The 20433-nt window shown below is 46.3% G+C and overlaps 2 protein-coding genes across 2 annotated transcripts; both read right to left on the bottom strand.

Annotated features, from left to right (window-relative positions):
* Positions 1–655: 655 nt before the first annotated feature.
* SSBP1 (single stranded DNA binding protein 1) lies at positions 656–5257 on the bottom strand. The gene is made up of 6 exons (XM_058420401.1): positions 5134–5257; positions 4214–4274; positions 3155–3295; positions 2451–2538; positions 1847–1935; positions 656–821 (listed from the first exon to the last, which is right to left on the bottom strand). Exons 1-6 carry the CDS (start codon positions 5155–5157, stop codon positions 775–777), a joined length of 450 nt encoding a protein of 149 aa, XP_058276384.1. The 5' UTR covers positions 5158–5257; the 3' UTR covers positions 656–774.
* Positions 5258–6263: 1006 nt separating this feature from the next.
* WEE2 (WEE2 oocyte meiosis inhibiting kinase) lies at positions 6264–18479 on the bottom strand. Its single transcript, XM_040062937.2, has 12 exons — positions 18430–18479; positions 17635–18006; positions 14714–14913; positions 14120–14168; positions 12374–12546; positions 11609–11730; positions 10216–10362; positions 9362–9463; positions 8950–9035; positions 7870–8040; positions 7642–7784; positions 6264–6731 (listed from the first exon to the last, which is right to left on the bottom strand). Exons 2-12 carry the CDS (start codon positions 17965–17967, stop codon positions 6575–6577), a joined length of 1683 nt encoding a protein of 560 aa, XP_039918871.1. The 5' UTR covers positions 17968–18006; positions 18430–18479; the 3' UTR covers positions 6264–6574.
* Between the last annotated feature and the right edge of the window lie 1954 nt (positions 18480–20433).

Here is a 20433-nt window from a genome sequence, read left to right as displayed (position 1 = left end):
AATTCTCACTCTGCCAACAAAACGAAGTGAAACGAGCGCCTCTCCCACACTGAGAATCCTGGAATGTTTTTCACGCGATTCCCCAAGTCCTTGGCACAGCCAAGGCCGTCGCTCCTGCAGCTCCTCCTGATGGCAAACCATGGGCACAGCACCCAAACGAGGGACTGGATGGGAATGCTGATGTCATCCTACTCCAAACACCACAACAAACAAGACCTAAGCAGGGTTTGGTGAAAGACAATACACCTAGGATCAGCAGAGGGGCAGATGCAAATGCACAAGAGGCCTGCTCGGGTCTGTGACAAATCTCCAGCTGAGCACCAGTGAACGCCAGTGGTTCTGCTTTAAACTTACTGTCCAGGCAGTTTAGTGAAGGAAACACAGGGAATGGCACCTGGAGAGCAGAGGAGGGATGTCAGTGGTGAGAAGGGATCAGGCTGGCAGGCCCCACAAGACAGGAGAGAAAGATTAAGGCAGCCACGGACAGAAGGTTTGAAAATGATTGAAGATGCAAAGAGTGAGTCCCATTTATATCTTCATCAGCTCAAGAATTGATACAGCTGCCTGGGGTACCTTTTGAGAAGAAAAAAATGAATCCAAAAGATCACAGCAGAGAGAAAGCACATGGGAAAACAAAACACACAGAAGTACTCTCTAGGTAACAAACATTTTATTTATTTCTTAAAGAAACTACAGCAATATATGTGATTACAGAATTATGAAGCACTGAAAAACCAAAGGAATGAAATGGCCTGGATCCAAGCACTAAGGACATCACACCTTGTCTCTCACCGAACCATCACTCAGAAAAATCACATTATCTGAAAAGAAATTTAAAAAAATCATCTTGAGCATTGTTTTCCCTTGTTGCAAGCCTTCACACCATGAAGCCCAGGTATTTGTGTTAAAATAAGTTGCTAAGTTGTGGATTTTGGAACAGAATAATAGTTCATAAAACAAAACAGTGTCCAATACAGGGTTCTTTCTCTAGGTCTCCTGAAAGCAGACAATTCAAGGTGATCATATGTACTATGAAACAAGAGTGCTAAAGCCGATGAAAAGCTGCTGAACAGTCAATGACATTAGAAACATTTTAAAATAATGGTTTAACTCTTTGACTACAATCTCTATCAGTTACAGCTTATTTCCTTTTTCTTTTGTCATGTTCAATCTGCATTACCACATCAACAGCCTACAGGACTGTGGGAAGCTCCTACTTACTTCATCAGCCCTAAGGAATTGCTGAAGCATCTTGAGATTGGGCCTTTTGAACAAGAAACCACTAGGAGAATAGTAATTTAAAAAGAGGATTGCTTCTCCCTTCCAGTAATTTATAGCACTACTACCTTTTAAAGAGGCTGCAGAAACATCCAGGAATATGACTATTCTTTTTCCTTTTTTTTTTTTTTGCTCCTTTTCCTCTGTCCTAGTTTTAGACATACTTGCATAACAGAAATGTTTGCTCTACTACCCAATTAATTTACCCCTCACTCAAAAGCAACACAGTAGCAGCTATCCACAAAAGATGTCGGATGCTCGGGCTGTTTAAAGGCTCAAGGAAAACGCTGAGTTTCCTAGCTCTCTTTGTTGTGTCAATCCAAGGCACAAGTCTACTCATCCATTCTGTGGGGTAAGCAAATGACACCAGCAGTTTGCAATGGTGTACTCATTTTCTGTGTGCTCACAAACAGTACCCGAGGAGATCCCCTGGCACACACTATCCAGTCTCTCAAAATCCCTGAGTGTGGATACTGAGGATGAAGACAAGCCAAGCTCCATTTCAGAGGCCCTCCACCCCCTTTCCATTTTAAAAGGGCAAGGGGCACCTTGGTGCTTTGCTCCTTACCTGCTATAATTGTTGTGGCCTGTCGCCTCACATTGTTCTTATCTGTATATTCACCATAATCTATCTTCCCTTCAACAAAGATTCGAGAGCTGAAAAAAAAGAAAAAAAAAACCCAAGATTTTGATTAGAGAACTGTGCTGCTGTTTTCCACTCTGTAATCACAGAATGGTTTGGGTTAAAATGGGATCCTAAAGATCCTATGTTCCAAGTCCCTGGCCATGGGCAGGAATACCATCTCCTATATCAGGCTGCTCAGAGCTCCATCCAGCCTGACTTTCAACACTTCCACCCACAGCTTCTCTGGGCAGCCTGTGCCAGGGCTCCACTACCTTGACAGTAAGGCTTACATCCATATATCCAACCTAAATTTCCCCTCTTCCACTTGGAGCCCGTGACTCCTTGTCTTACCACTACACTTCCTGATGAAGAGGCTGAATTCAGAATCTGATTTAAAGTACACAGGCTTTTCTATCAGTTGTTTGCAGCAGCTCTGCTAACTTGTTTTATGGCACCTGTATCTTACTACAGTTCCTGGTCACCATAATTATTCCAGTAGTCCATTATTAAGGCATTAAATCCCCACCCACACTTGTTGTTCACTTACCCCTTCCTCACATACTGATAGGTGACATCCCTGAGGCCTGGCCTGAAGACAGAGATCCTGTGCCATGTTGTCTTCTGACTGATGTCACCTAAGGTACACAGAAGTAACAGAGCTGGATGCCAAATCCTCTATGTGACACAAGACTCAGAAATTAGTTTCAAAGCACTGATATTCTCAAATTATGAAAAGTGATTTGAAAACAGAACTACACTAGCATTCCATCTCCCACTTCATTCGAGAACTAAATGTTCCACTCGTCTGTGTCCAAACAAATTCTTGTGCAGCGCAGTTCAAACCAACACATCACTTTTTCTCTAAGACAGTGATCATGCTATTAACTTCCCCCCCCGCCCCAGAGAAAAATTCGGAGAATGAGACATCAGTAGATGCAAACTGATGACAGAATCAATGAGAAAATTATCTTTTCTTTGTTTTTCTCACCCTAAAATAAAAAGAAGAGTTCAGAACCTGCTATGCTTCTGAAAAACCCCACCAGTGAAAACTGCCCACTCAACACACTCTCCTCTCCTGAGGAAGGTCAACAGCAGAACAGTTTATGCTGCTGGGGGTCAGTAAGGAGACACACATATGCACCAGCATCTCTGCTGACCTCAAAGGAGCTTTCCTGCACCCCTGAGATTTGCAAGTGTGGTGCTGCCGGCCATGCAGCCGTGACCTGGGACACGTTGTTCGTGCAGACTCACCTCCCTGGCCCACTTCACTATCTCCTGTCCGCCACATCTCATTGGTTGCAAGGGAAAATATGGTAACAGGATTTTTTCCTTCCACTTGCCTCATGATAGGGTCCTGTCCAACACGACCAAGCAGCTGAACACGATTCATGGCTGAAACAAGAGAAACCAAACACACATACAGGTGAATTATGATGCACCTAAGCACGGCAAGCCATCAGTCAGCAGCTTTTCTCAAGGGCCAGGATCACAATTTTCTGTACCTCCTAAGCACTTTTTAAGCTCCTATGACATTTGGCTTTTGTGGGTCCCGGCAGATGGCTGAGTGTGCTTGTACTGTCATTATTACTGTGAAATAACTGATCTAAAAAGCCAAAGGTTCTTTATTCTTTCTGTTCCATCTCTTTCACAGACACATTCATGTCTCACTTGAGACTAATTTGCATTTACTTACCTTGACCTTTTATTTGTTTCAAAATGATAAAACACAATACACACGAGTACCTTTGAAACAAAGTTGCATTACTACACTCCATCCTCTGAATGAGAGTCAGTTTTTACACCGGTACCAGGCCTAGGCAAACAGTCTCTCCCTTCTCCATGTTCAAGGACAACTGGAAGAGGTCAGGGAAGTATCCCTTGTGCACAATGAGCATGTGAAGTGAGTAGTGAAGGCTGAAGTACACCTGGAGCAAATCCTGCTGGGGGAGCAGCCCACATACAAGTGCCCCAGGAGCCTGAGAAACAAGCACACAAGACACCTGAAGGCAGATGTTAGAAACCATGCCAACAGCAGACCAAACCCCTGCCACAGGTAAAGGACAACTACCAGCCCTACAGAGGTGGTAGTCCTTGTCAGGGCTTTCTTCTTTTCCCCCTAAAGTGCTGCTTCACCTGACAGAGACCAGACAGGGAGCCACTCAAGAGTCTGTATGCTTGAAACAACACATTCTTAGTTGCTACACTGAGGAGATACCATTCCTCTCTGCTTCTCTCCTGTCCTACTTTAGACATTCTAAAACTGAGATAAACAATGATTAATGACTAAATTGCATCTCAGGAGTTACTTACATCTTTCAAGTACCAATGAGGTAACCGTATCAGAGTCATGTCTTACAAACTGGCGTAGCACCTGAAGGAACAGAAATGTGAGTCTCCAAGACACAAACTATGAACAGCATTCACAAGTCTTTACACCTCATTTTCTGAACACCTGCAGAGGTTCTGCAAGTATGTTCTTTCCCAGGTAACTAATGGGAGAACTGAGGAAAGAAATCTGTTCAGCCAAATGAAGCTAGTAAGATTATTTAAACAACATCTAGTTAAATCAAGGTTAAAGAGTTGCCTAGAAAGAAGTGTGGTCCAAAGGTATACCTCCAGCAATTATTTCTGGGACATGCAGTAACTACTGGTTTTCTGTAAAAGATAAATAGGAGGGGAGGAGGTTTTTAGGAGAGTGGGGATTGATTGTTTGTTTCCAGAGACTAAAAACTCAAACAGGTCTGATAGTTCTGCTCCACTTCAGAGATTAACCAGGTGTGCCCAAAAAGTACATCGACTGGAACGAGCAGTGGAAGCACTGACACCCTCATTCCGAAAGCAAATCTAGGCCACAAAACTTAGTACTGCAAGTGCGAAAGCAGTACAGGAACTGCCATTACTCCAGCACATAGTCCCTCCTAAAAGAAAGGAAGAGGGGGGCGGGGAAAAAAAGCCCAGAAACACTTCTGCTAGAGGTCCGCGTGCAGGAATTGGAGTGAATTCCCGTAACACTCAGGTCCAGGCCCGCGAGAGAGCTCACGCTCTTTCTCCCCGAGGGCGGACCCAGCGCCGAGGCCCCGAGCAGCGGGCGCGGCCGGGCGAGGGCTCCGGGCGCTCCGGGCGCCCCTCCCCGTCCCGGGCGGCCGAGCGCCGTCCGTGTCCCGGCGGGGCAGAGGGGCTGCAGCCGCCGCTCCCCCGCCGCCAGCGCCCCTTCCCCCGCGCCGCCCTACCTGCCACGCCGGCCGCCGCCACATGCTGCCGCCGAGCCTGCGGAGGGAAAAGCAGGGCTGAAGCAGCGCCCAGGGAGCCCCGACCCGGCCCGGCCCCGCCGCCCGACCCCGCGCCCTCCGCAGCGCTCCCGCCGCCGCGCTGCGCCCGCGGACGGCCGGAAGAGGAAAGGGACGGGCGGGAGGTTCCGGGCGGAAACGCGCCCCGGGCCCGGGAGCGGCGGCGACCGCCCGGGCAGCGCCGGCACCGCCACCGGAGCCCGCGGAGGGAGAAAAAACCAACAAAATTCCATCACTCCGTCATCGGTTAAAAGAAATGATAAAACCTTTATTCGCACGAAACCATAGGGTCTAACAGTTTTTAAAAGCCGGCATGTGCAACATGATAAAACAAACCAGTAAAACCTGGAAATAACCGAGTTACCAGTCTCTCCCTCCTAACAGTGCAGCGCTCTGCCCAACCAACACAAACAAGCGACAAGGACTCCCAAAGTTACATTTCGCAGGGAGAGGGGGAAGCGTTTATGGGATCTCAGATTCAAAATACATATCACCATTAACATGGGCAACTCCAAAAAGCTAAAAAACCCTTTCTGATTGCATTCATCTTTGCTGAACGGCTGCAGTTCACAGGCAGGCAGCTGCATCACGTGTGAGATGCTGGAAGGGAATTGGGTACAGACAGACCCAGCTAGCAACACACTGCAGTTGTGTCCCCCACATGAGGAGTCCTCCCCGACTGACAGAAAACAAATTGGGCATCAGGGACTAACTAGTGTGTTAGAGCACAGCCGGTTACAAAAGTTTTGTTACTGATATTCGAAAGAATGTCTTTCTTCATCTCCCACTCCTTAACTTGAAGTATTTCCTATGACTCTGTGTCCCCCCTCAGTGAAACACCACTCCAGCTGCATCCCGAGCCCCCCAGGACTGCTGTGTAACCAGCCTGGCTCCTGATGCACAGCTAAAACTGACTGCCATAGTCTCTGCCTGCTTGTTCCTAGAAGGGGACAGCTGTAGGGTGCTGTCACCCTCTACAGCCATCATCACCCCTCTAAAGATAGAGTCAGGCCAAGCGTTATGACCACAAAATCACCAGTAACAGGGCCCAACTCAAGAAATAGGGACGTGAGTAAAGAAAACATCATTCATTCCCTCACAGCAGAGTTACACTGAGTCTGTAAGCAAGGCCAGTTACACAAGAAATTAGACAGGTAAAAAGCTGAGGGCAGCCTTAAGTCACATGATCCAACACTTGTCATTCTTTTCTCAGCCAACATCTCATCATAACTAATGGGAGGGGGAGGGAACAGAAACAAAGAAAAAAAGGCAACCCCCCAAACAAACAAACATAACAGGGAGACAATAAATGACAGGGGCATTGGTCTGTGCAGACCCTCTGCTTTCACAGGGCCATTCAGCAGTCTTTGGACAACATAGAAATTCAGTAACCCAGAGTAAAGCTAAACGAGCGACAGCTCTTCCCTCCCACCAGACGCTTGCTCTTCTGCTTAGAAGAGGTTTCAGACTCTTGTAACTTGGCACTTCCTAAGGCTTGGTCCTTCATGAGGGTCTGGGCAAGGCGAGCTGCTTTAAGTTCCCTGCAGGGGGGAGACGGGAGGAAGAAGAAAGGAAGAAAACCAGGTCATGCATGAATCCCCATCAGCTACAGAAGCAAACTATGAACAATCTTGCACAAGAGGGTTACTGTAATACTCCAGCACTGCTGGAAGGGGACAGCTTCTCAGCCCAGAGAGTAACATGAAGATTACTGCAGCTGTCTCTAGAGTTTCTGCTTGAAAAAACATGAGCTCTGAAGATTTACCAGAAGAAAACAATGTATCGGGTCAGCAGCACACTGGCACCAGAATGAGGAACCCCTAGCTCAGTTTTTCTCCCATTGTTTCAGATACCTGATAATGGCCTAACTTAGATCAATGTCATCTCGTGCAGCACAAATACCTAAATTAAGACATATGCTTCTTTTCCATTTCCTTTCTTCCCTAGTACTTGCTGATCTTGCAGGGCATTCACTTTTCTGTCTACACAGAAAGCCTGCTCCTCAGATGGCTACTGCACTTAGAGGGGTTGTGGGGCAGTTCTTCGATCCCAGTACCTGAAAACACTACTGCCAACAGCAAGGGAAAACAGGATATCTGCCACCACCTGATACTTCTCTTGCTTCTGTGCTTAGCCCACTATCCATTCCTCATCTGCCCACTGGCTGCAGCTTGTATCAGCATTTTGCATCACCAGTGCTTGCAAGAAACGCACAAGTTCACTGTTGCAATTCAGCCAGCAGCTCCTCCAAGCAAGAGCTGAAGCACAGCTGCTTCCTGGGCACTGCAAGTCCCAGTTTTACATCCCCATCATGCCCCCAGCTTCAGGCACAGGAGCTGCCCAGGGATCTCTGCACGTGCATCCTCCCAGCACTACCACCCTCCACTCAGAGCTGGTGACCAGCATTGTTGTGCCCATGCCTTCTCCTCTTCATGCCCAAGCCAGCCCTACCTTTCCAGCATGGCAGTCTTACATTTCTCCACATTTAGCTGCTCCTGGAGCTGCACAGCTTTTCCACATGAGGGACGGAGAAGAGGGTGTTTGGTGAGAGCTGTGGCAGAAGGTCTTTGCGCTGGGTCAGGATGGATCATGAGCTAGAGGGCAAAGGAGTTCAGAGTTTAACACTCCTGTCACATGCCAGCTGCAAAAGCCACCATCCTGTCAAGACTACTTCCTCACCTTTAGGAGCTCAAGAAAGCAGTGAGGAAGCTTCTGGGGGATGGGTGGGATGTTGCCTTTGCGGATGTGGTGCCACAGGACCCCGTTGTGAGGCAGCGGTGCTGCCCCAGCTGCCAGAGCCACTGTGAGTGCCAGGGCAAAGATGTCTGCCTTGGGCAAGTAACAGTATTGCTGCAGAGAGAAGGGAAAGCTGTTAGAAAGGAACATCTTCTGCACTAAGCAAAGGTGAGTTGGGCTATGAGCTCAAAAAGAAGTGGCCAAGCAAGCGTGTGTATATGGCACTGCCTTCACCACCCCAGGGAGCTGTTTCCTCCTCTTCAGGAAACAAACATTGGCAGCGGGCGGTACCACTAAGAGCATCCTGGCTTTCAGCCAGCCACAAGGACCTTGCAGGCCATGTTGGGATCACTGCAGTAACTCCAGAGGATGGCCTAATACATGTGTACCTCCAGCCTTCACAAGGCACTAAGCTACCCATGCCTAACTCAAAGTGAAGACTGCATCTCATACATTAGCCTAACCGTTCCTAAACCCATTTGAAGCACAGATACTGTCACCTAAATAATCGAACTGAATAACACATCCAACCTGGTTGTTCAATACTGATTCTCTTTTCATTTGTTGGCCAGAGTGACAAAACTGCAGTCAGTTTAAAGGCGTGTTGTGCCTCCCACCTCTCACCACTACTTGTCTAGTGTTCGTTTTACAAGGCATCTGTCTGGGTAAATATTTTCCTCAATAATCACATCCAGTAGTTTCATCTCAGCTGGATATGCAAATCACATATCTTCAAGCTGATAAAAGTTTTGTCTCACTGATCGCTCCAGGGGAATAGTTACAATAATCCACTGACAGCTACTTATGAAATATTTACACATGAAGTACGTATTTACACGATAAGACCCACACCACTATTGTTCATGGAAAAGTGCTAATTTCACAGATTTCATAGCCAGACCAGACAGAAGAAAGAAGAGATAAGGTGAGGAACGAGTTAATTAATGACTACTCTGCAGTTGATCTCTCCCCACTTGGTCTCCCCCCCTTTTTCTCCCCGCTGCCCTGCTCTAGCAGTTGTACCTCTTGCAAAATCTCATTGGCCAAAAACCGTCTGTCTCCTTCCTCCACCTGAGGGTTTGTTATTGATGTCACATGTCCAAGGTCACCTGAGACAAAGAACAAGCAACTGAAATGTAATGAAGCAAACTGAAGTTGTTCTCCAATAAAAGCCTGCATTTTATAGCACGAACAAAGAAATACTGAGAAGGAGAGCAAGCCTGCTCCTAACTCAGGAAATCTGCTCTTGGAAACAAGCACATGAATTTTCTGTGACGTGCCTTCTTAAAGGAACTAATTCTGGCAGGTAATTGGGGCATTCATGACTATCTTATCGGTTTTGTGTGCAAGTCTCTTCAGCCGCAGGACACGGCAGTCTCAGGCAGTAATGGACTGCCCTAATCTTAGGCCAGCTGTAAAGCAGCCTGAAACCTACCAATCTTATACACCACACCAGGAGAGAACTCATCTTCACTGTCACTCTCCTCCTGCCCAGCAGGGCCTGAAACTGCCAGCTTGTGACAGATGAAGATATTACCTGCAAGAGAGAGTTGTTTAGCAATAAGGTGATATCAGTAGTCAGGCTGCAGCAGTCTGACAACTTGGTAAAAATCCCACCTGCCCAAGGAGTTAAGCTTTGCAGCCAGAGAAACCAAGCACATGCTTTCCAGCCAGTAGTCAGCTTCCTGCCCACCTTACATTCAGCCACACAGCTGGCATAAGACAGTTGTATCTTGTGCATATCTCCACAAAATAAACTTCCCTTCCCTCTGCCCGCTAAGCTAGAGGCATAAATTCAGCAGGAAAAAGGAGCTCCACTCTAAGAATATTAACTATGTGACAGGGGGAGGCCTTGCCCTGGAAGTGACCATCCTGGGAGAGGAAACCTTGTTACCATCTCTGCAAGAACTTAATCCCTCAAGGTAGGTATGTACACAAAAGCCAAGTGTTGCACAAGACAGCAGTAAATAAGGAAGTCCTCATTTTCCCTGGCAGCCCTACTTGCTCCACCAGTATGCAGGTGATTCCCATGAGCCAGGATTACAAAGGTCACAAGACGGGAGAAAAATGGTGCCAACTATCAGAGAAGGCTCAATTTTAGAGCAGCAGTAAGAGCGCAAAAAAAACCCCCAAAAACAAAAAGCCACCACAACCATGCACAAGATAAGGGCAAGGTCCTCTTCTCTTTGAAGCACTACAATCAGTCCACTCAGAAGGATTTATCAAAGGTCCTACCCCTGAGGGATCACTAGGAAAACCCTCCACAAAGGAGGAGGACACTATACTTACTAGGTTTGATATCCAGGTGCACAAGGCCAGAGTTGTGGATGTATTTTAATCCCATGGAGACTTGCAGCAATATTTCCTTCAGCTCTCCTTCTGGGAAATACTGCCCAAGCTTTGCATTTTCCAGCAGCACATCTTGGAGACTCCCACCTAGGGGAAAACAGTCAGTCTGAGACCTGACAGATTTATGGAACAGCATGTTTGAAATAGCTTAGCTGCCCAGAACACTTGGAGGCTGGCTATGAACAAACCCCAACCACACCGGCTCTGTGTGCTCTTGCGAGCAAACTTGGACATCACCATTCGGCTTCAGCCTTTCCGCTGCCCTGGCATCCCCGGCCTCCTGCTGGACAAGGATGAACAACTGCAGTTCTACCTCCAGCCTACACCCTGCCAGGAGGGCTGACCTGTAAGTGGTGCTAGTGCTGCTGCAAGTGAACAACAAACATTGCTTCTGCTGTGCCTAGATGCAGAAAGCAGGTATAGGAATGGCAGAACAAAGAAACAGAGTTCCCACTAGCAGTTTTTTGACTGAAAAGCATTAACACTCGACACAGTTTCACAGGTCTCCATTGAGACACACTGGATATTTCAGAGCTAGAAGATATCATTGCCTCTGTCTCCAGCAGCTCACTTTTCACCACCTCTCTTTTCATCTCAGATGTTCAGCCACCAGAACGCAAAAAATACATCAATCCTGCAGCAACAAGCACTGCATTTCATGGTTGCCTCCACCAGATTTGAAAGCAATACTGCAAACACTCTTCATTGAACCCCAAGACTACAGGTGCAGTTGAAAGGTGAACATTACATATTTGCCTTCAGCAACTCTGGCAGGTAAAGGTATCTCTTCCAATTTCTCTCAAGCAGTGGTATTGCCAAGGGCAAGCTCAAGTAGGAGTTTACCACCCTGCCTGTGGCACCCCATTTATACTTTGCCTCAGCACTTGCTCCATTCCTCCACAGCTGTCAACCCCTTTCTTCTGGTCAGGATGCAAGGTGCCTTCATCTCAACCAGTCACTACCCACCTCCGTTAAGAGGAGGTTCTTGCCAAGATACACAGCTCTTAAGTCAGCAGCTCTTGAGTCACTCCTATCAGGTGTTACCTGGAGAGTCCTGGCACACTCTAGGCATCAGAATGAGGAAAGCTTTTCCAGGCCAGCCAAGACAGAAACAGTTTTCAAATCCCAGAATTACAAAGGTATTCACTGCTTCTAAAACATTAGCACCACTCAGAGCTTCATCTAAATATTATGTGTCCTTACTGGACTCTCCACAAAATGCAGGCCCAGGACAGTTTGTTTTCTGTAAGCCAAAACATCCCACATTTAAGTACAAAAGAAGGCAACTTTGCCCATGCTGAGATCTCAGCCTTGAACACTGTCCAGCTCTTACCATTGCAGTGTTCATTCTGGATAATCATGTGATTGTCCTCTGCCCAGGCCGAGTAGTAGCGCACGACGTGGGGGTGGTGCCCCAGGACAGCGTGCGCATAAACCTCGCGCAGTGCCAGCTGCCTAGGGAAGCACACACAGAAAAAGCAGATGTGACAGGCTGCCAGAGGCTGCTTGGCACCAGGAGAGGAGCCCTGGTTTGCCTGAAAGTGCTGAACCCCTCTGTTCCCCCTTTCTCTCAGGTTTTGACAGACAGACTGGCTCTCACAGCTGCTGAAGCAAAACCTTCACTTGCTCAAATACCCTGAGCAGCTGTTAAAGAAAATAATTGCTGAGCAAGTCTTTTGTGAAAGAGGCAAAGGCAGCAGCAGCTTCAAGGACTTTGTTTTTGCATACAGGACACCACAAGCTGGTCAATAGAGATAAGAGTAGTGCTGGCCATTCAGCAAGGCAGGGACAGGTGTCTGTCAAATAAACTTCTTGGGAGTTATTGTAAAGAAACTGTCTGGATGGACCCAAGGTGCTCAGGTATGCCATCCTCCCACTTTGCAGTGCATGTGACTTCTTCCTTCCCTAGACATTTCTATCCAATATTTGCATGGTATCTTCCCCCACTCTTCCAGCTGTTACTTGGAAGTGCAGCAGCAGCCAATTTTTGCTCATGCCACCCATCAGATACCTTTAGATCCCCACTGCCTCCTTCCCATCACGCCTCTCAAGAACATGCCCATCATTTCCACTGGCAGTTTTCAGCAGGCACACTCACTCATCCGAAGATCCTGCCAGAGGCCTTTTGGAGCGTTTGATGGCATAAACACATCCATCAAGGCGTTTGATGCACTTGTAGACAGAGCCAAATTCCCCCACACCAATTTTCTCTAGTTCCAGGAACTCCTTCTTGTAGCGGGAAACCATATTGCTCGCTTTTAGAGTATATCTCTGCAAAGTCACAAAAACAGCAAAGACAAATAGGAGCTGAAAGACCTAATTGTTTTAGAGGATGTGTAACACTTGCTGTCATTGAGCACCCACAGTGCTCCCTTCTCCCATTCTGGATGTTCATCCAGGCCCATGTGCAGGTGTGTGGCCAGTTCTTGAAAAACACCAATTTCAATTCTTGAAATTACCTTTCACTTGTCATGTTTTTTTCTGACCACTTAAAGAACACCTTCCCTGGTTTGGCCAAGTTGCAAGGCTATTTGGTTGGTTTCATAAAATCAGGACTTGTTAACCATAGAAATAGAAATTGTAGTTCAGGAGAAATTTAGTCTAGTTGGCTGTATTTGCCTAAGCCTCCTTGAGTTACTGCCATGACATCCCAGACCCACAGCTGATGTAGTCAGCCAGGGATGATCAGTGACCAACAAGAGTGTACTGACCTAAAGACAAGATTTGAGAAGACCTTAGATCTATTGCCTGTTGTGAGCTCAGGGGAGGAGCTTGGTGTGTTGGCTTCCTGTGTCCCCAGCTATGCAAGGGCTGCTTTACCCTGGCAGCTGAGGTTGCCTGAAGCCAAGGCCATTCTGCATCAGTTCAGGCTCCCCAGGTTTGAAGCACCAGCTGTTGATTAGTGGCAGATTAGCTGGTCCCAGTGTATTTGTTTGTGTTCCCACTGATATCTCACCCGGAGACACTTTTCCACAAAGGGTTGAAAGGCTGGGAGAGCTGTTGGAACATAATTATTGCCACGATAATGGCCACTAGGGACCTAGGAGCTGCTGGGACTGCTTGGAGAGTGATGCCTACTGGCAGGGAAAATAAGTAAAGATAAGCACTGGAGCATGAAGTGAACAAGAGCGGACAAAGTGATTTTTCTCCATCCTCCTGCATCCCTTACAGCAACAGCAGTCCGTGTTGCACAGTGGTTTCCAGAGAAACCACGGCTGTGATTTTTTAGTTTATGGTACATGAGCTTACAGAGGAGGAGGTAGGAGTTAGCCCTCACAGCTGGTAAAATGTGGCTCACAGGAAACAGCAGCCCTTCCCAACAGGTTCTATTTCCTAGGGCAGCTATATTTTACACTATCTTAAAAAGCTGGGCAGTAAAAATACCTCCTAGTACACATTTTTATACCTATATTACATACTCCATCTCATTAGCACTCAAGCAGAATAATAGTTCAGTAATTCACAAGTTACGTGAGGCTTTCTTCTAGGTAAAACAGTAATTGCGGCAGCCCGGGATGTTGCCGGGTAACAGATTTGCTCTGCAGGTGTATTTTTCCATGGGGACCATTTGCCTGCAATCCCAGTCTCCTCGGCTAGAGGGTACCGTAATCCTTCCACAAGCCTGGCTATTGCACAGTTACAAAGAACAATTCCATCTTTTCCAACTTCGTCATCTCAAACAAATGTTAACAAAACATTCAGCTTAGACCTTTTCTGTCATAGGTGTTTATCCTCTGGCATGGTGCCATGGTTTATACTCCAATAACAAAATAAGTTCCATCAAACACTAAGCTTTTACAAACATCTTATCTACTCTGTGGGAGGAAAATGTACAGACACTCACCTTCGTAGGTAGCTCCTGTTTAATCTGGCTTTCTGGATGAGGATCATTCCTATAACAGAAGATAGGAAAGTCTGGTGTATCATTTTAATGCAGCAATCCAACTGGATTGGAAATTAAAGCATCTTTGAAAGGAACCTCCAACCTCCAAATCTTGCTTCACAGTCTAATCATGTATTTTATAGAGCTGATAAACAAGTTTTTAGCTGAGGTCTTAAAGACCACAGTCCAAGGTTATGAATTGTTTGTTTCCATTTAGAAGGCCTCCACAAAGCAATTTCTCTACTGCCTACAAGACAGAGTGGCATTGTCCAGAGGCATCATTCTCCCAGCCTCCTTATTACTGGTGAAGCTGCAGCCTAGCACTCAAGAGAGCTGCTGATCCCCCATTTACCTTTCTGGAAAAAGAGGCAATGGTTGGTTTTATTTATATTTCAGTTACCTTTATACATCTGCTAACATTTACTCTACACCAATGAACACCACAGAAGCAGATGATTCATTGGTGGCAAACAAGTCCAGATACTGAACATCTCCATTACTTGTCTCCTTCCAAGAGCCTGACTTCAGTCTGCTGCTTAAGAGTAGCTCACTTACAGCTCTCCTCTGGCCTTCCGTTTGCCATTAGGATGAAAGAGCATTTGTCGATAGGACTCTGGTGTAAAGGGATTAATGTTGACAAGAGAAGCTTGGGAAGAGTCATCAGAGTCAGCACGAGGAGTAAGCCTCAGATGTCGGAAGCCTTTGGATGGGACCTTTGTTGCAGATGAAGGGAAAGCTGTCTTCGATAACAGGCTCTGCATCGAGAGAAGAAAAAAAAATAAAAAGGGCAAATAAACCAGGATTTTTGTTGTTGTTGTTGCTACTATTTCAGAATAAAATTCTTGTTCTCCTGCAAATCAAGGAGAACTCAGCTCCCTTCCTTGGAATAGCTGAATCATTAAATCCCTGTGCCTCTGGTTTAGTCCCCACAGTTTTCATTCTCCACAAAGCATTTCATTCTTTGTTAAGCCCTTTCATATTCTATTCCCTGCTCGCTTGGGTGAGGCCTGCAGAGCCATTTTGGCAAGCACAGTCCTCAAGAGGAGCCAGCTGCTCCCCTTTCCCTCCTACAGAGAGGCAGAAATTGCATCATATGTTGCATTAACATGGAAGACCTAGTTCTGCCAGGCAGGGACTGTTGCCTCAGTTTGGTCAGGACAGGTTTGTCAGGAGATGAGCTAGAACACTACCCAAGTTTCCCAGCACTAAGCAGCATTAGGATAGGGGAAGTTGCTAGAAATATTTCTTTATATGTATACTAGCGCAGCAAAAAGAACCCATTTCTCCTCATGAATATAAACTAGAGTTTCAGAAATTTAAGTTCAGAAAGAGCCTCTGGATCTCCTATAGTTCACCTTGCCACAGAACACAGGCCATTGTGCTTCACTCATTAGTCCAGAACCTTGGGCCATGGAAAGCACAGACACCAGTCTTGAGCTGAAGACAAAAATCTACTCGCTCTGATTTGAGTCCTTCAGTAACCATCAGCTTTGAAAAAATGTGTTTGGTTTTGACTTGTTCCAGCTTCAAGAGGGAGGTGTAAGGTCTAAAGGATTATTTAACACCATGCTTTCTTCTAGTTAAAAGCCCTTTAAGAACACAGAAGTCTCCCTGTTGAAGATCAAAGTAGTCTTATATCTTTCCAATCCCACAGTGGTCTCAGAACCATGATCCTGGAGCCACATCTCCACTCACATCTGGTGGCTCAGTCTGCAGTTTCAGACAGGGCTTTGCTCTCTCATCCTTTCTACCACTTTCAAATGCTCTAAGACCAATGCTCCAAGCTTTGTCTACAAGCAGATTTAGGCCCTTTGGAGCACATCTTTTCCAGGATGCTTGGAAAAGAAGACCTTTATCCCAGGAGAGAAAGGAAAAGAAATTGTTGATTTCATGCAATTGCTGCTTATGGGCCACAACATGACAAACTACAAGCAGAATGTTTTCAATCATCCAGCCAACATGTTATCTACACAATGCACACCCTGAAAGCAGCCTTCACTACCTGCAGCCCATCTGGTCTGGTAAAGATTTTTATAGACCTGTATCGTGGTTTAACCCCAGACAGCATCTAAGCCCTCTGCTTGTGAACCCTTTGCTCACAACTACAATGCCTTCCTCAGTGAGATGGGAGCAGAAAAAAACAGGTAAAACCTGTGGGTTGAGAAAAGAAAAAGTTAATTAAAATAATTATTATTGCTATGAAAAGAGAAAACAAAAAAGAGAAATGAAACTCAAGACAGACAAGTGACACACAATTGCTCACCACCTGCTGACTGATGTCCAGCCCATCCCTGGGCCCTAATCAGCCCCTCCTGGCTAATTTCCTTCTGTTTATAGGTTGAGCATGACATTCTACGATATGAACTTTCCTCTGATTTGTTCCTGCCAACTGTCCTGGCTATGGAGCCACACAGCTGCTGGTGCTTCTGCTCACTGGTAGAACATGGGAAACTGAAAAGTCCTTGACTTTGGGGAAACATTATCAACAGCAATCATGTTTTAACAACACTGTCCTTAAGCCCAAAATCACTGTGCAGTACCAGCTACTAGGAGAAAATTACTTCCATCCAAAGAAAAGGTAACTTCTTATCTACATTAAAGTGAGATTTAGGGAGATTTCTCATAAAGGGTCACTGCAGGAAGTTTCTGGACTGATGCCCTTTAGACTGCTTTCCTCTAGAAAGTGGCAAGGCATTCCTCTGTAAATATTGCCACACAGTCAATCATATAAGGCCAGAGGATCATCCTTCTCCCTACATGTTGAGGTTTTTGGAGGAGGACAGAAGTAAAATCCTAGCTCAGAAGCATTAAAGGACTGATCTTCTGTCTACCACTTTAGCAAAGGAGCAAACAACCTATCAGCAGAGCAGGAACAGCGAGAGAAGAGACCAACAGCTACGCTTCACTGAAGGTCTGGACTGCTTGGAGCCATGCACACACCAGAAATTATCTAGGAATGGAGAAACAGGTGCCAGGTCTCCACCTGTGCTTACTCAAGACAAAAAGCAGTTGTATTATACTCTCTCCAAGAAGTTACACATAAAACAGGCTGGGCTCATTCTCCCAAGAAATTGGCTCACTAGCTAAGTTCCATTTTAGGACAGTGACACAGGTGAAGAGAGGCTAACTTCCCTCCACAAACACACATTGGTTTGCTACCGCTTCTGTAGGAGATTGGCTACCCTGAGAACAAAGCCCTGCTTTCCTCAGAAGCACTGAACAAGCGTTCCACACAAAAAGAAAATCTGGAGCACCAGACAACAAGCTGGTTGGAGCTAATCAGACTCGCCAGGCAAAGTACACATCCCAGCCATAACACCATTTCCAATTCTCAAGACAAAACCCATTTGCATCCAAAAAATGGCTGAACAGAGCAGCAAGTGCAGCTGCCTATCTCCCAAGTTCCCTCCAAACAATGAGCTTCTTGAAAGGAGATGCATTTATCTCCTACAGAGGTGCTACAGACCTGCCATTACCTTAGGAGTGTGCGGGGTGTCACAGAGCTGCAGCTTTTTCCAGGGGATGTGCAGTGGTGTCTCAGGCTTACTCCAGCTCTTGCTCACAGATGGGGAAGACTTCAGGGTGGGACTCATCCAGGCTTTTGTCCTGCTCAGGAAAATCTCACTAAGCTTTCTCTGAGGGGTTGCTGGCAGAGGACTGCTCTCTTGCCACTTCTGGAGCTCTGAGCTTCTGGGAGGGCTCAAGCTCAGGGAGTCCTCCTCATTTACACTTCTGTCTTCACTCTCTTCACCACAACTGGAGAAGTCCAGTCGCTGAATGAATTCGTTGCTGTTGTCCCAGTCATCCATGTTACCACATGAAACAGAACAGGTAGAGCTGATACTGGCCTGTGTTGTTAGAGGGAAAGAAATACAGCATTATTGACAGATAAACTATCTTCTTCTGTTCTGCTGACCACACTCCTCAATCCCACATAGACAGAAACCCTGGCTATTCATCAGTGTGATTAGACAGCACTGGTTAATGAGGAGCACCCCAGAATTACCAGGTACAAAGCCATTCAGCTACTGCCCACGTAACGACTGAATTTGCTTCTTGCCTTACTGGCATAAGTCAGATACAACTCAAAAGCCACTGCCTTTCCCAGTAAGTTCCCAAAAGAACTCCTCCATCTACTACACTCATCACACAAGGAAACATATCCTAAAGAATAACACATACAACCTCCACTCCCTCTTTTACTACATTAAATTTCTTGACCAGAGGAGGGGAAAAAAAAAAAAAAAAAGTAAAAATTCCATGCTACATACAGCTGTAAAAGCAGAGGGTGCCCCAAGGAGTCACCAGATAGCCCACAGACAGCCTCTCTCCTGCCCTGGACCATTTATAACCACCCCACACCTGAGCCAGTGCTAATGGGAAACATCTGGAGCTTGGCAGCACCTGTCCACAGTTGCCTGGCGGATGAGGAATTCTCTCTGGATGTGGATTTGCAGTGCCAACAACCAGCTCTGCAGGGAGCCAGGACTCCCTCTCAGTCTGCGTCATCTCCCTGCTCCTGCACGATCCCCTGGGGCCTGTAAGGAGGTGAATGTTTGCTGACAGCCTGTCTGCTCCATAATACCAGTCTTTGTGGGCTTTACCTGTAAAAGTTATTTGTCTTGTGGTGACAGGGGCCTTGTGTTTCTTTCTCTAAATCTGAATTTCATTTCCTGCATTTAAGTATGTGTTAGTTTGGGCAAGCTTTGCAGCCTGAATGGAGAGGTCATTAGCCTAATTTATAATGTATAGATTTATGAATGTATAATTTATCAGACTCCAGGAGAGAGTTAGGAGCCATAGACAGGTCTCGGTATAGCTTCCCATTTGAGGTTTCGAAGGAGAGGAGGGAGGAGCTGTGTTGGTGAAGGCAGCACCAAGAGATGGAGGTCACTCTGTTGCTCCCTGGGAACCGGTCAATGTCTCCCTTCCCTGCTCCTCTTTGTGAAAAACAGGAATCTTCTGAGCCTTTGGGAACCTGTCTTTCAAAGTGGGACTAGAGCAAGTTTTCACTAATCTGGAACAAGGTTACAGCAGCTTTTTTTCTTAGCCTTGAGGAGAGCTGCTAGAAGGACGTGCAGAGTTTGGAAGTGGCCCATAGGAGATGGGTGTTTGGCAGAAGCAGCACCTCCTTTCCTTTGCACACATCAAGAGCAATTCCCACCAGAACACGTAGGGCCACACTGGTCTGAGGTCTCTGTGCTCTCCTAATCCGTTCCTTGAATGAAAACTGTGATCGTACGGGTCTCTGAAATTGCTTGTCAAGGCTGTGATGAACAATTAATTTGATACAGAAATTAATTGTATCCAGTTCACCAAAACAGCGTCAGGAGGACGTGCCAGGAGCCCAGTGCTGGTTGCATCTTGCCCAGAGGTTGCAGTATTTCTTGCCAGCACCGAGCTGTTGCTGCCGTGCAGCCTCTCTTAGCCTGAAATGGAGCTGCTGCATCTCCCTGTGCTGTGCCCTGAGCGAGCCCCCAAAGCCTGGCAGTGCCAGCACTGGCTGTGTCTGCAGCATCTGGCCAGCTGAGATCCAGGACCACTTTACTACTGCTGTGATCTGACTGCATTCATCAGACGTTCAGTACCTGAAGCATTAGATTGGAATATATTAATTCTGAAGAAATAATGCTTTTAGTCCCCATGACTACATGCTTTTAATAACCGAGCAAGGAAATTCCTTCAGATCAGTTTTCAATCCCATCTTAACTTTTTAAACTTTTAAACTTTTTAAAACTTTTTTCCCCCTTGGGATTTAGGGGCAGTACCCATTTTTCTAAGGAGGGATGTGACATGTAAAGGAAAAAACTTGGACCTGCTGTGTAAAGAAGGCCCAGCTTGTTCATCTTGTGTTTTAAAAATAAAAGCTACCACCAGCTACCACCCTTTCATTTACATTTTCTCCAGCTGTTCAAAGACCTGATGACAATTTCCTGAGCCCCCAGATGAGGGAAAAGATATTAATTTTCCTTTGAAATAGAGTTTTTATTTCTAAAAGGGTAATATTATCCTCCAGCCTAAATATTTTCAATTTTGGTGAAATAATAAAACAGTAGAAAATGTGGCCTTTGTTTCTTACATTTATCCATCAGTGTGCCCTCAGCAGGCCAGGACTGCTGGCCAAAGCCATATCAATTGCTCTGGTACCACCAGGTCACTTGTCCCGTGGGTTTTTTCAGCAAAGCCGGGAGTTCAGAGCATGATGACATTTCACACATCCCAGAGCCAGCACTGGCAGCCCCTGCTCCTTGTCACTGGTTGCTCTTCCCAGTGCA

Source organism: Hirundo rustica, chromosome 4 (genome assembly GCF_015227805.2).
Source record: "Hirundo rustica isolate bHirRus1 chromosome 4, bHirRus1.pri.v3, whole genome shotgun sequence".
Lineage (NCBI taxonomy): Eukaryota > Metazoa > Chordata > Aves > Passeriformes > Hirundinidae > Hirundo > Hirundo rustica.
Note: the sequence above shows the minus strand (reverse complement) of the source record. Positions and strands in the feature narration are given on the sequence as shown.

What these genes read in the sequence shown, in the direction of transcription:
- WEE2 (XM_040062937.2), bottom strand. Translation starts at nt 17,967, where the DNA reads ATGGATGACTGGGACAACAGCAACGAATTCATTCAGCGACTGGACTTC. An exon ending in CGGAAGGCCAGAGGAGAGCT is followed by an intron (nt 14,169 to 14,713) that starts GTAAGTGAGCTA and finishes CTTCTGTTATAG; the next exon opens with GAATGATCCTCATCCAGAAA. An exon ending in TGGTGTGGTGTATAAGATTG is followed by an intron (nt 9,036 to 9,361) that starts GTAGGTTTCAGG and finishes TCTTTGTCTCAG; the next exon opens with GTGACCTTGGACATGTGACA.
- SSBP1 (XM_058420401.1), bottom strand. Translation starts at nt 5,157, where the DNA reads ATGTGGCGGCGGCCGGCGTGGCAG. An exon ending in CTCATTGGTACTTGAAAGAT is followed by an intron (nt 3,296 to 4,213) that starts GTAAGTAACTCC and finishes CTCTTGTTTCAG; the next exon opens with CCATGAATCGTGTTCAGCTG. An exon ending in TAGTGAAGTGGGCCAGGGAG is followed by an intron (nt 2,539 to 3,154) that starts GTGAGTCTGCAC and finishes TGTGTACCTTAG; the next exon opens with GTGACATCAGTCAGAAGACA.